At 44.0% G+C, this 14,865-nt stretch overlaps 1 protein-coding gene and 1 long non-coding RNA gene across 3 annotated transcripts in view; one reads left to right on the plus strand and one right to left on the minus strand.

Moving 5' to 3' along the window:
• Positions 1-272: 272 nt before the first annotated feature.
• Positions 273-4,780, minus strand: LOC146713346 (uncharacterized). Its single transcript, XR_014917815.1, has 4 exons — positions 4,731-4,780; positions 3,197-3,382; positions 2,519-2,651; positions 273-1,877 (listed from the first exon to the last, which is right to left on the minus strand). It is a non-coding gene; the product is annotated as an uncharacterized LOC146713346 (long non-coding RNA).
• A 17-nt stretch (positions 4,781-4,797) lies between these two features.
• LOC146713347 (uncharacterized) overlaps positions 4,798-14,865 on the plus strand; it is a 44,843-nt gene continuing 34,775 nt past the window's right edge. Inside the window, exons 1-3 of one of the 2 annotated variants that reach the window (XM_085447221.1) lie at positions 4,798-5,017; positions 6,062-8,547; positions 9,575-9,706. In XM_085447221.1, the coding sequence (XP_085303347.1) occupies positions 4,928-5,017; positions 6,062-8,547; positions 9,575-9,706 (2,708 nt within the window). In that variant the 5' untranslated portion in view covers positions 4,798-4,927. The other variant, XM_085447232.1, reaches the window with a different exon arrangement.

Consider the following 14,865-nt stretch of genomic DNA (forward strand, 5'->3'; position numbering starts at 1 on the left):
TACATAAAGAGAACCCCCTCTCTCTGCTTCTCATTCTCTCCTTACCTCACTTGCCCTCACTCACCCATTCTGTTAAGAGCATTTACATATCTGAGGGCACACATCAAAGAGCAAACCTCTTCCTTCCAAATCAACCTCCTGTGTGTGTGTCTGAGGTTTATTTACTGAATACATCAGAGGACACACGTCTCCATTATTATCCCTGCTTCTGTTTAACATAAATCTGTTCAACCCTGGTGGCATGAAAATGAAACATCTCAACACACATGAGCTGAAGAAACTAATCTTTAATGTTGAAATATACAGAAAAATGACCAGATACTCGTTTTTCATTGCTTTTACATTAATTTAGAGGTAGATCAGGTAATATTAAACTACAAACAAAGCATCAGACCATCAGGTTTCCCAATGTTAAAGACACATTTAGACCTTAGGGAAGTTCACACTTGGGAGTTTAAATTGAATTTTAAAAAACAAACATTAAAAAAAACTGCAGAAAACTTTTTGGTGATTCAGCCGTAGTGTCTAGTTATAGAATTACATGTACTGAATAAATAACTTTGTGAATGTGAAGCCTGCAGTTCCTCTAATGTCCACTAGAGTGACTGTGTTAAAACATCTGACTTTACAAGACAAACAAACATATTTACACCCTGCTACAATAAAGGTTTTGAACCCTATAGCTAACTCCCCTCTTCTTAACAACTCTAAGGGAGGGTGAATTTTTTATAAGTCATCTGTTTAAATTATATTAAGGTTTAAAGTTTGCATTATTGGGGCGTGGCCTCTTTGACTGACAGGTGGATGATGACACAGGCGGCTAAGCTTCACCTCAGCTAATTGGAGTTCCTGAATTGGACCCCTGGACCCTGTTTATGTTGTTGGAGCATTTTTATTGTGATTATAAGACAAAAAAAGTACAGATTCCTGATTGGCTGACCAGATCCCAATAAATGATATGTGTAAGTGTGGGACAAAGTGTTAAAAATGCTGGGAGGTAATCCAATATATGTGAATGCAATTTTCCCAATTCTTTTTTTAAGTAAATATAATAAGATTTAAAGGGCGCTCATGTGATAGTCTTTACATACTCCTGCTGTTCCAACTGAAACTGTCTGTGGGTGTCAGTAGTGATGTATCCATAGATTATGTCAATAAAAAGTACACCAGAGTTTAGCTATCTTTAGTCAGTTGTGGCACAGCATACTGTGTCACCTCACACCAGACTTGCTTCCGTGCAAATCAAAACAACTACAACAAAAACACTATTTTGATTCTAAAATACCGACACTCCATTTCATTTGTGGTGGTTCCAATCATAATCACTAAAATGTGAAAATCTTATGACTTTCTGGCAATTTGTAACATTCGCAACATTAAACAGGCTAATCTTTATTTGACACATATAAAAAAGCCTTCCCTTGATATGCACTGGGTAAAAGCCACACTTTAGAAAAAGTGCAGAAGAAGTCAAAATGTGAGACAGATGTGGGACAATGTATAAAAGTCTCAATTAAAGAGAGAGATCTGGTCTGACTGCCCAAGAAGTCATTAATCCAGCTTCAATTACTCTAAGTTACTCAGCAGTAATTACAACATAAAGTATCAGAGTGGATGTTGTGGGTTTTACTGTGTTGTGGGCTAAACGCAGTCCCCATAGAACCCGCTCAAGTTCGGAGCTCGTCTTCATTGTTTCTCTCATTACGCCGTCTTTTCCCACTTTTAAACCAGTTTTTGGTTGTTGTGTCGTCTCCTTTCAGATCTGACCTCCTGGAAACCTCTGGTGCTTTCAGCCGCTTCTGTCCTCTCCTACCTGAACAGTCACCATATGTTCAGGTCTGAACCTCTGGAACGAGGGCTCAAAGGGGTCCATCAGCCTGAGACCAGAGCAGGAGGAACAGGTTTAACCTTCTGAAACCAAAGAACTTCACTTCAAAGAAAGTCCTTCCAGACACACTAATACATCCACAACTAAACAAACGACTGTAGACTTTAGGAAAAAAAAAATCCTACAACATCCTATCGTGCGGGGATAAATGACCAGCCTGATCTTCAAGCTTCAACTCCACTAAAGGAGGCAAGCACTAAAGGGTCTTTTGTTATGTACCTAGAGAATCTAACCCACAACCAGGCTCATATTTAGGGTCATGTCATTCAGTTAGGAACTTTAATTAGCAAATTTAAAAAGTTAAGCAAAAATCTGACTGAAGCCTGAGATCTGCAGCAGATCACAGTTCATATACTGACCCCTGGTGGTGCTGCAGTGACTTCAACCTGGCTGGGTTTAAAGGGATGTGAAAAGAGCAGTGAGGTGTTCATATGAGCAAGGAAACAGGGTCTGTTTCTCCCATTTGTACCAGCAGCTAAAAGAGCTCTTCCTAACATGCTTTGTCTTTTATGCATGACGCTCACTTTGTGCTTTGAACAATACCACAGTTTACACCCTTTACACTGTGCAGGTGTCCGTGGAGATGACTTTATTTATGATACCACATGTCATCATGACCAGAACACAGACCTGTACGCTTGCACTCTGACGCACGGTCAGTCTTGCCTCAACGACGCGTCCTCTGTTCCAGCAGCCAAACGGAGGCGATCCTGCTGGCGTAGATCACATAAGACCAGGACAAAACCACAACTGCCAGCAATACCTGAAGGCCGGAGAGAGACTTGATTCAGAAGGACTTCAAACCTTGGAAAGATGGTTAAACGTGCTCTAAGCAGCATTTTTAAACACGTTTTGGACAATTGAATCTGTGCCACGAAGAGTTAAAGCAGCTCATGTCCAACCAGCAAGTTGTACCTAATGAGTTGAGGCTGATGAGTGTATAAGATCACACACAACTTTTCTGTGACAAACTCACATGATGCTGACATTCAGACTATGACTGTTTTCCTGTCGTACGTAATAAACAAAAACTGAACCACAATAAACGCACACGATAAAGCAATTTGTTACATGTCGGTAATTTTGTGTTTTCACAATCAAACAGGCATTTCAATGTTCTACGTGTTCTATTTTTGATGTGAGTGAAAATTTTTATGCATTTATTTTTGGTCTTTATGATGTTAAATATCAGCTTGTTAGTGTCTTCCTCGCTAGCTTTACTGTTTCCAGGCTGTAGCTTGTTGCTAACGGTTACCGCGTCTAGTCCCGGTGACTGAGAAGTCAATAGAATAAATAAAGAAAATTTACCGCGGAGTAAATCCGGTCCAGAGCCCGCCTGCTGAGTGCCTCCATCTTCTGTTAAAACCTAAAAATTAAACACAAACGCCGCCTCACTTTAGTTTGTTTACAGTTCTTCTTCTTCGACTGCCGCTGCTTCTTCTTCTTGGATTTCCGGCAGACTCAACAAAAGGCGTATTGCTGCCCCTTCAGGTCCTTCAATCAATCAGCAGGAGATGTCAAATAAAGAAAATCAAATAAATTAGATAAATAGAATAACGGATGGTTATAATAGGTTATAAAATAATAGGAATATAACATTTTAAAAAAATATATGCTATTTTTATATAAATATATACAAATCAAATCAAATACTATGTAAATATCAATCTAGAATGCTACCTCAGCTGCACGTGCAGTAGACAGCAGTGAGTGTGCAATTGCATGTGTGCAAACAGAGGAATATAGATGGAGGTAAAACAAGTTTACAAACTCCTGTCAGGTGTTTAGGAGTCTGATGGCAGGAAGAAAGAGTTCTTCAGTCACACACTTCTACACCTCCAGCAAGAGGCTGGGAGTGTGAACACAGTTTGTTGGTAGTGAGTAGGGTCTTTAAGGGAGGAGCCAGGTATCCTGTGGACTCTGCAATGGTAGATAGAGATGTAAAGGACCTTCTTTTTCTTTCTTTTTGCAGCCTAATATTGGCCTCTGTCCCCATGAACAGAGATCAGATTCAGGAAAATGCTTGTTAGTGTGCAAACTACTTTACTGAGAATTCAGGGGCTGTGTAAGAAATGACTGAAACTCATGAATAGTTGTTGTTAAACATCTTAAATTTAGGCTAAAGATCAGCACTACAGTAGTTCTACAGTTGATTTCAAATATAGACTGGGGGTATACAAGTCATCTAGATTGCACTTATCAACATTCTTTTTTCCAATACATCCACTATCCTTCCTGCACACATGCACAATCTCAGCCTTGATCCTCTCTAACCCAAGTGGGATAATATGCCTACTCCCCGGAGAGTCTTCTTCTCTTGCTCTGAAGTAATTTTTCTAATCATGGAAACGATCTTGCGATCCCCTATGGGCTCAAATTGTGGTCATAAATATTTTGTACTTGTAAATCAGGATTTGTATGTGTAAAAAAGAATTTGTGTGTGTGTGTAAAAAAGATTTGTATGTGTAAAAAGAATTTGTGTGTGTGTAAAAAAGCCAAACCCATGTGTTCTCTGATTGACATGACATTGGCCAATCAGATGAAAGGACGAAAAATAGGGTCACAATTCGTACTTGTAACTTGAAACTTGAGTGCAGACTATCTCACGTATTTTTTGGCTAAGTCCACACACAAATCTTTTTTAAGCACACACAAATTCTTTTTACACATACAAATCTTTTTTTACACACATACAAATCCTTATTTACAAGTGCAAAATATTTGAGCCCATAGATCCCCCCGTGCTGTCCCTCACACCCTGTGCTGCAGATTGCATTCAGAATCCTCGTACCATCACCCCACCCAACTAGGTGGCAGTGATAAACTGATTGTGGGGGCTGACCACAGAAGAAGACGAAGAAAACTCGACTGTCATTGTATTTCCCATCATCCATCGCGGCGTTTTTCTCGTTCCAGCTGTGAGGAGCGTCGCTTCTGAGGACAGTGACAGGCAGATGTGTGTGTTTCTCACAGCAGTCGGTTTCTAAACGGATCGATACAGTGTGTGTCCGGGGCCATCGCTGAGCTCGGTGACGGCGGATGCCGCTGAAAGCGCGGAGCTCGACCCGGAGGAGGAGAAAGAATCCGGATGAGGAGCAACCCGCGGAGCCTGCTGCTTCCTCAGCTCAGGTACGAAGCTAACAGGCATGCTAACAGGCTGGGGGAAGCCGTTTGTTTGAACCCGGCTAGCTTTGGTTAGCATGTTGGTCTGGTAGCAACCTCGGCATCGGTCCTGCTAGAATATGTTGTAAGTAATAAAATAAACAATATAATGTTTTAAAACATCATTGTTGTTATGGAGAAAGAATTAAAGAGTAAAGCCAAGTAATTAAACGCAGATTTTTATAATGACCGTAGAAAATAACAAATGTGGGCTAAATGCTAACAGGCAGGGAGCTTCTGTTAGCCAGAGATAGCATGTAGGGTTTTTAAGCAACGATGAGCATCCCTAGCTTGAAAATCTTTAAACAAAAAAACATATTTAATTTAAACAATTAGATTTTTCGCGAATAATCTTTGCAAAATTAAAGGTCTTTATAGAATTGATAGAATTAAACAAAATGGAAGGCTTAGCTAACAGCTAGCTGGTGTGTTAGCAGGCTAACAAACTCAGGGGAGTCCTTCCGTGTCGGTAATTGGGTGAATAATTAGAATAATAATCAGTGTTAATATTAACACAACTGTGTGAAGGGTTTCCACAGACGGAGGGTTAAACAGACGGATGATTTAAACAGAGGCTCTGACAGGTGCAAAGTGTTTACCGCAGTGTTCAATCCTGACTGTGAGCTTCAGTTAGTCAGTGTTAGCACGCTAACATAGTGGCTACAAGGAGCATCAGTGAAGTATAAATCTATAAAGAACAGCACCACAAGAGGGGCTTTGATTTACAGTTAAGTTATTTTTCAATAAAAAGTCAAATATAAAAGCAGAAAGTCAAATGGGTAGCGAAATTTAAAGAGTGACAAAGAAGCAGTAGCTGCTAGCTGTGTTGGTGCCACAGCTTTCCTGTGTTTTTAGATCAAAGTGAAGCACTGGGGAGCCATGTGACCTGATTAATTTGTAATCCAGGACTTTGTTTTTGTTCTCAGCAGGTGTCATTTCACCTGTACTCAACAGTTCTGAATCCTGAAAGCTGAATAAGGACACATTTCTTCCTGCGTTGTTTGTTTTCAGGTGATGGCACCGACGCGAATGAAGCTGCGCGTTCGCCGCCGTGACAATGCAGCCGCAGGTGCTGCAGGACGTGGTGCTGCGCTGGAGGAAGATGAAGAGCAGAAGAGTCGAGAGAGTGGCAGCAGGAGGAAAAACGCTAGCAGATCTTCTACTGCGGCCACATCCTCCTCGTCCTTGTCTCCACCCACGTCCTCCGCCTCAACGTCAGCACGCCCCCATCTGATGGCAGCAGAGGAGGCGTCGCCTGACTCCAAGTGCCCCATCTGCCTGGACCGTTTCAACAACTTGGCATTCCTGGACCGCTGCAAGCACCGCTTCTGCTTCCCGTGCATCCAGGAGTGGTCTCACAAAAAGCCAGAGTGTCCGCTTTGCAAGCAGCCCTTTGCTTCAATCTTTTACCGGAACCAAGCTGAGGATGACTTCAAGGAATATACGCTACGCTCAGCGCCCCCCAGCAGCAGCGTGGCCGCTACTGTGGCAATGGTGGCAGCGATGGCGTCAGCTGCAAGAAGCAGCCATCAAATGAGGCTAATGCTGAGGCGGCACCGGGTGTCAGAGGCTGGCGAGACAACAACAAGGAGGCGGCGGAGGGAGAGAGGGGCCAGAAGGGCGGAGGAGAGGGCAGGGAGTTGGGAGTGGTACCTCGATTCCCCTCCCCTTCCACTCCCTCCTCTTCCTCACCCTCCAGTCGTTGCTGAGGACAGTGAGGATGGGGAGGAACAGAGGATAAGAGGAGGTGCTGATTTGGTGGAGCGCGGTGTGATATTTGAAGGACTAACAGGCCTTGGAGGGGCAGTGGCACCCATTGCCCCCAATGACCGGGCATCACGGCGACTGATGACTCGCTTAGCGGCAAGGCAGCGTTTGCAGCGTGAAGGTGGAACCGTGCGTCGACTTAGGGAGAGAGAGACGGTGGCTTTTCGCCGTGGCCTCTATCGCTGTGGCATTCGGGTCCGTGGGGTTGCCGGAGTACACGGCAACGAGGGACAGCGTGACATCACGGCAGATAGCTTCCGTCGGAACCCTGCCCACTTGAACAGGCTCCGCCCCTGGCTGCGGAGGGAGCTCACGGTGCTGTATGGCTCGCACACCTCGTTGGTTGACATCGTTCAGCGCATCATCATGGCAAGGCTCGCCCGCCACGGCCTGGAGAATACACCCAACATAGAAGAAGAGTTGCGGCCATTCTTGCTGGCACGCACTGAGCACTTCCTGCATGAGCTCATCAGCTTCGCCCGCTCGTCGCTCAGCCTGGAGAACTATGACCTGCAGGCGGTGTACGAGCCACCGGACGCTGCAGTGGAACTGGATGGGATGAGCAGCTCGTCCGATGGCAGCTCTGTCATTGCCATCTCCGAGGGGGAGGATGAAGAGAGGGGGGCAGGGGGAGGGTCCGAGGAGAGGCTGGGGAGGGAGGTGGGAGCTCAAGATGACCCCATCCAAACAGCGAGTGTCCTTAGCCTTTCGGGTTGGGACGATGAAACCCCAGGCCCCTCCTACTCCACCGCCGAGCCTTCATCTTCGTTCAGTCCTGCCCTGCCGGAGGCAGCCAATCAGGATGGAGGAGAAAGGCAGGGAGAAGAGGATGAGTGTCTCATCGTTGGGTACAAGAAGCCGATTGCAGAACGGACGCCAGAGTTGGTGCAGCTCTCCTCTGACACAGAAGAAGAGGAGGTAGAGAAGAAGAAAGAGGAGGAGGCTCCTCCTCCCCCCTCTGCAACACCTCCCCTCTCTTACCTACCAGCGATCCCTCCCTCCACATCAGGTACTTACAGAGAGGAGCAGGACAAGGGGCAGAAAATTGGCGAGGTGGCAGGACAGCGCTCACGTGCACGCTCATGGTCAGGGAGCTCTGGTCGGAGCAGGAGCTCTGTGTGCACGCTCAGCCCGGCGACGCCTGGAGAGACTGAGCGGCAGCAGGAGATGGGGAGCTGGAGAGACAGGAAGTCCACCAGTGAGGCAGCAAGAGAGAAGAGGAGGAAGAGAAGGCAAGAACGCAGCAGCAATCAGCACAGGAAAAGTGGCACTCTGTTCAACCCAAATCGCTCCATTTATCCCGCCATGATGCGGCACCGCTCCTCGCCTCCGTTTGACTCCAGCGCTGACTCCAGCTCCCCGCCGTCGCCCAGCCCGCCGGACTCCAGCTGGGAGTACCCCTGCGCCCAGGTGTCCCCTCTCACCTCCTCTGCCTCTTCACCATCCCTCTCCTCGTCCTCACCACGTCCTCCCCCACCACCACCGCGGACGCCACCGACGCCCACGCTGTCCCCCAGCGACAGCGCTCATCACGGAGAAAAACCCGGCGGGAAAAGGAAATGCAAGAGCCGCCACCTGGACAACAATGTCAAGGATCCCACATGGAGGCCGAGCGGCAGTGGCGGTATTCGCAAGGAGAAGAGGAAAGAGAGGAGGAAGAGGAAGGAGCGAGACAGAGGAAGGAGAAGGGAGAGGCACAGGCGGGCGAGCAGTGGCTACGGTGGCGAGAGGTAAGAGGCCACTGGATTTATTATTATTATTATTAGACTTTCCAGAAGAGTGTAAATTATCAGTGGTCTATTATTGACTGTTTTTGACAAATTTTGATTTGCAGGATAAGCCGGTTTCACCCACCACCCTCACCTCTGATTTGGGTTTCATTTGACTTGTACCGTATTTTTCGGACCATAAGGCACTCTGATTTTCTTCAAATTGACAAAAAGGTTGTTTTAAAATCACAGGACAGTGCTTTGAGTGAAAAACTTGAGCTACTAAGTTTTTCGGTAATTTGACACATTTATTTTGCCGACTGAAGCTACCACAAAGCGCGACTTGCACAAGCAGACATGATGTCACTGGTTGTACGGTGAAACTAAGAAACATTTCCTACCTGGGATGTTACCTGTTGGTTCTCATCGTTTTGACCTCTTGTGATTTTCAAAATCATGTAAATGAATTCCCCACAGGGGATGTGATTTTGAACCCATAAATATTAATGTAAAAGCGTTCCCGCAGGCCAGTGGTGCCTAGCAACATTGTTTATACATTTTGATGTGATGGCTGCTTCTAGCTAGATCTGATTGATAGGTAAACAGAAGAAGCAAGTGTTTAGGTTTTGAAAATGATTATCTTTGGTTAATCACTAAGCTGCAGCTCTTTATTCAGGGGACGATGCACGAAAAATGAATCCTTTACCACGAGAGATCAGCATTAACGTATTCCTCTTTATTCTGGAAACAGACACAGTTTTGTTGTATTTTCTTAAGTTTAAATGAACCTCAGTCTAATATTAATGTTTGGGATTTTCTTTTCAGCAATGAAAAGGCTTCATGTTCGCGTGTTGTTTCTCCTCTTACTGTTGATTTCTTTTTTTAGAGTTGCTTTCCTGACTCTAAAACTGTCAGCTGAAACATCTCACCAGCTGTTGTGTGAAGTGCTCAGCTCAACAGATGAGGAAGACCTCTCAATAGCTTCCTGTGGTTCAGGTGTTTTAATGACGTTTCCAGAAGTTGCTCACTCCATGCTCTCCCTCTGCAGCAGCCGGAGGTCCAGACAAGACCGCAGCCCCAGCGTGGAGATCATCTACGAGGGCACCATCACCGCCGACGGGGCGCAGCCTCCTGCCCACAAACGGCGCCGGAAACGTCATCGCAAGGCTCAGCAGAGCAGGTACGAGGTGTCACACTGCTGGGAGGGGGAAAAAAGGTTTGTTTTAGCACGTTACACAAATTCATACAGCTGACAGTAATTAACACGTAAAGAAGAGTCTGAGACGAAGCGAAGTGGTCGTCACCTGATTAACTGTGAAATCAGTTATTTTAAATGAACACAGTGATGAAACACTTCTGTTGATCATTATCAGGTGTACCGTTTGCACAGGTGATATCAGTTTTTGAATGTGAGATGTTACACATCCACTCTACAAGTCTTTTTCAATCCCTGCATCACACTTTGCTCACAGACGGGGAACAGAAATGCTATTTAGAAATTACAGGCTGCTACATTTCTGCTGCTACATTTCCAGCCTAAAGGTGGATTTTTCTGCCTGTATTTCTCTGGTTTGTTTAGGATATATTACTTTCTTTCGAGGAGGGGGCCTAAGGGTACATCTTTCGCCATCTTACAATGCTGTGATTGCAGCCATTCCCCAACTCTCTGTGAATGGTACTCATGGCCATTGATCAGTGGGTTTTGGTCAGTGGTTGTTGATCAATGGTCATGACAATTTGCATAATTATGATTAAGGAACTGACCTCCCAGCCCATTGTTCCTTCAGTGGGCTGGTTTCAGTCATTATGCAAATGTACTGTTTATAACAGGGGTGGGCAATTCTAGGCCCTGAGGGCCGGTGTCCTGCAGGTTTTAGATCTCACCCTGGGTCAACACACCTGAATCACATGATTAGTTCGTTACCCGGCCTCTGGAGAACTGCAGGATGTAATTTAGCCATTTAAATCAGCTGTGTTGGTTCAAGGACACATCTAAAACCTACAGGGACACCGGCCCTCGAGGCCTGGAGTTGCCCACCCCTGGTTTATAAGATTTGGGGAAACCTGCAGTCAGCTGAGACTGAAGAAGTCACTTTGATGAGTGACGAAACCTTTCTCCCACAAAACGCTACGTCCAGATGAACAGAATCAGCTTTTGGAGATTTACTTTCCTGGATGATTGAGAATGCATCAAGACATTACTTTCTTTGTTAGTCCAAAAGTGATCTGCTGCACTGCGTCTTCTTTTAAAGGGAACCCCGGCTATCAAGACATGTTTGCGTTAAAATATGTACTGTGCTTTCAATAACACATGTGGTATTAAAATACGCCAAATGTTTTCCTTTTAAACACATTTTATATAAAACCATTTACCAGTAGGCCGCCATTGTTATTTACTTCTCAATACACTCTGGGTAGTGACGTCATATGGTTGCACCGCATCGAGTTCACAGTTAGCAGTGCACTGGAAATGGCTTCTGTTCAACCTTTCCAGTTTGAACCAGATCAAACCGAGAGAGCGAATGAAAATAGTCAACAAGTACTTAGTTTAGATGAAGATGAAAACAATCCGTCACACGAGGACGAGAGAGTGAGGGAAAACTACTGGTGTCTATGCGGCTACTGCTTGCCAATGGCAACGGCGACTGAGAAGGTTTGTTGTAAAGTACCAAAACTTTTTTAAGCCGTTTGTCTTAATCCAGATGTTCTTTGGGCAGCCATGACCGGTATCTGGTCTTTAAGTGATAACATGATGAATCGTGCTTCCAGGCCCAAAGTTGTCTGCATTTAATAAGACTGTTGTGTTTTTAACATGTTTTAATGTTTTGTATCTTGTTCGATTTAATCTCAACAAGCCCCTAAAAACAGTCAGTGATCACTGTCGGCTTCTCGTGGTTTTTATTACCGCTAATCATTTTAAAGCTCAGTTTTTAAACCCTTACGATGTAACTACAGACCAGCCCATGCAGCAGTATATTAATGACTAACCTCGTATTGTGGATGGATTATCTCGGTGGTTCTCCTGATGTTTGGTTCGTTTACAGCATCCTGCCATGAGCTGTGTCGCTAGCGGCATGTAGCACATCATTATATACCAGCTAGCCCAACTTCAGTAACCCTACAAACGTCACTGCTGTTTAGTTTTCTGTCTTCATTTATGTTGGAAGTGATAACAGAGCTGTACGTTTACGTTTACGTTTTTTTTTTTTTTTTCCAGAAATCTCTCAGTCAGAACATGATATATCGTGTTTCACCTGTCTATCCAGTCGTTAAGTGATGACGTGATGAATCCTACTTCCGGGCCTAAAGTAGTCTGCGTTTAATATGGCTTTTGTGTTGCTAACATGTTTAATGTTATGTATTTTCTTCTATTTGATCTCAAAAAGCTCCTAAAACAGTCAGTGATCACTGTTGACCTCCCTCGGCTTTTATTACCGCTAATCATTTATTTAAGCTCAGTTTTTAAAACCTTAGGATGTAGCTACAGCCCAGCCCATGCAGCAGTATAAGAATGACTAACCTCGTATTGTGGATGGATTATCTCAGTTGTTCTCCTGGCTAAAGTTTGGTCCTTTTACAGCATCCTGCCATGCGATTACATTTGTTCCTGACCACCGAGAACACTCACGGTAACTTTTATCCAGTGAGAAAAAAAGTTAGCTTGTTTATATTATGCTAACATAGCTGTGTCGCTAGCGGTCACGTAGCACATCATTATATACCAGCTAGCCCAACTTCAGTAACCCTACAAACGTCACTGCAGTTTAGTTTTCTGTCTTCATTTATGCTGGAAGTGATAGCAGAGCTGTACGTTTTAATTTGTTTCCAAAACCCCGCAGTCAGGACATGCTATATTGTATTTAGATAGAAGCTAGCGAGCTAACTCCCTGCTAACTTCTAACTCCGTTAAATGTTATAAATTCCGTTTTCATGGATGCCTGGATGTTAAACTCAATTAACTCAATTGTTAAACACCTGGTAGAGCAGAACGCTGATCATTTTATTAAATATGAAAGACTTTGGACAGTTTTTCTACTCTCAGTAATGCCATAGTGATCGTTTGATATATGGACCTGCAGCGGAGTTTAGACCCAGACACGGCTAGTGACGTCAGACTTAACGATGGGATTTCCACCCTGCAATGTTAGTGATGACGTCCAATTCCAACAAAGTGCCAGCAGCAGCAGTATTATACTGCAACAGTTGTAACACAGGCATTATATCCAGTAACGCAGTCTAAGTTTAAGGACCTGCAAACGGTGACATCACCGCAGCTCTGTAACATTTACACCAAACTTTGCAAACATAAGTCCTCTGTTCGTTAGCGTTCGTCCTCCAGCTTTACTGTTTATATTATGCTAACATAGCTTGTCGCGCTAGCGATCACGTAGCACATCATTATCATTAGCCCAACTTCAGTAACCCTACAAAAGTCACTGCTGTTTAGTTTCCTGTTGTCATTTATGTTGGAAGTGATAGCAGAGCTGTACGTTTTAATTTGTTAAATAAATCTCTCGGTCAGAACATGGTATATTATATTTAGATGGAAGCTAGCAAACTAATTGCCTGCTAACTTCTAACTCAGTTAACGTAAATTCCGTTTTCATGGATGCCTGGATGTTAAACTTAATTGTTACACCTGGCAGAGCAGAACGCTGATCATTTTATTACAGATGAGCAAATTTAGACAGTTTTTCAACTCTCCGTAATGCTGCAGTGATCATTTGAGTTTGGGCCCAGACATGGCTAATAACGTCAGACTCAAAGACCAGATAGTGCTGGTCTACCAAGTCGTAACCAGGTCACTAATAGGCAAGTTAATTAAAACTGTTGCTACACTTTAAAAAACAAAACAGGTTAGCTGAACGAAAGCACCGATGGAAAACTGCCGACAACCAATACACGTCCTCGTCCCAGAATGCATTGTGTGCGAAAAAACATGGCTGGCATGGCATGGATGGAAACCCGAACAAAACACGCATTAGCAGGCTCTAATGCCTGTGTCTCAATCTCACGGCCCATGTCACCTCTACTTGCGAAAATTATTACTCTAAAAATTTTATATCAAGGCAATAGGCAGAGTGTTACAGGCCTAGCCCTAAAGAATGTAGCCTCATGGGCAGTTTAGTCCATGCTGCAGGGAGAATGGACTGCCATACCTGTTGTGTGCAAAAAAGGAGAGTTGAAAAGTACAAGTTGTCACCGAGCAGAAACGGGAGCTGGAAGCATGTAAATATAATAATGACCACTGCAGCCAAAAAGAGTGCCTGACAAGTCCAGTTGTAAGTAAGCTATTAAGACTTGACTGTACACGGTGTTCATGTGAAACAATAAGTTCCAGTGGAGTAGCGTTTCAACGCCTCTCTCTGTCTCTCGCTAGCAAAGTTGACGCAGACAACAAAGTAAAGCTAGTTTTCGGCTACAAGCTCAACACGGAACCTGGCGTATTAGTCAGAGGTCCCTTTACTACGGTTCGGAGCCACAGACCTGTTTTATATACGCGTGGAATAGTTTTCTATACAAGATTGCTGCAAAAAGTGCAGTCTTACCTAATGTCCACTCTACTGTTACTCATTTATATTAAGATTTAAATATCTAGTTGGTATTGGTATGGCGAGTAACCTTCAGTAATAGTAATAAATCACACAGCAATAGTACATTCATGTATTTGGGTCATTAATATACTGCAACAACATGGGAATAGAGCAGCTGCGAGAGAATTCAACATTAATGAATCAATGGTACGGAAGTAGACAAGGCAAGAAGAATGAGTTGAGTAAAGTTTAAGTTATCTGACTGTTTTGTTTCCCTTAATGCGCCTCATGGTCTGAAAAATACGGTAATTTTTAAGGTTGCAGCAGCGTGGCGTTCAGAGTTCAGCTATTTAAGGGTCAACATCAGGTTGTAGCGTGTAACGGATGGTAAACATTAATATCATCTAACACTTAGCAGGTATTTTGTTTGTCTCAGGGAATTTTGTGATGTCATTATCTCTTTTCCTTTCATGAATGATGCTTCAATGTATCCTCTGCTAAATGAGGCAAGTAAGGAAGCATTGAAGCTCCTTTCCTTTGTGTTTAGAGAGTTCATCCATCTCTGATGATGGCTCCACTTCTGTTGCCTTCCTGAGGAAATCTGCCTGTTTGACTTAAAATTTTATTGGCAGAGCTTCCATCTTTTGTTTCATTATTAACCTTCAGACACTGTGTCTGCAGAAAAGCTTGATTATAGCCATCTGCGGGGAACATTCACGTAGGTGCAGAGACTGCAATTTTCTTGTCCAATTTCATTTTTGTTTCTGGTGATGCAAACATTATGAGTAGAATCTACTTTTTTGTT

Source organism: Copadichromis virginalis, linkage group LG3 (genome assembly GCF_057382275.1).
Source record: "Copadichromis virginalis isolate Kocher_CV1m ecotype Utaka linkage group LG3, C_Virginalis_male_GT1.1, whole genome shotgun sequence".
NCBI lineage: Eukaryota > Metazoa > Chordata > Actinopteri > Cichliformes > Cichlidae > Copadichromis > Copadichromis virginalis.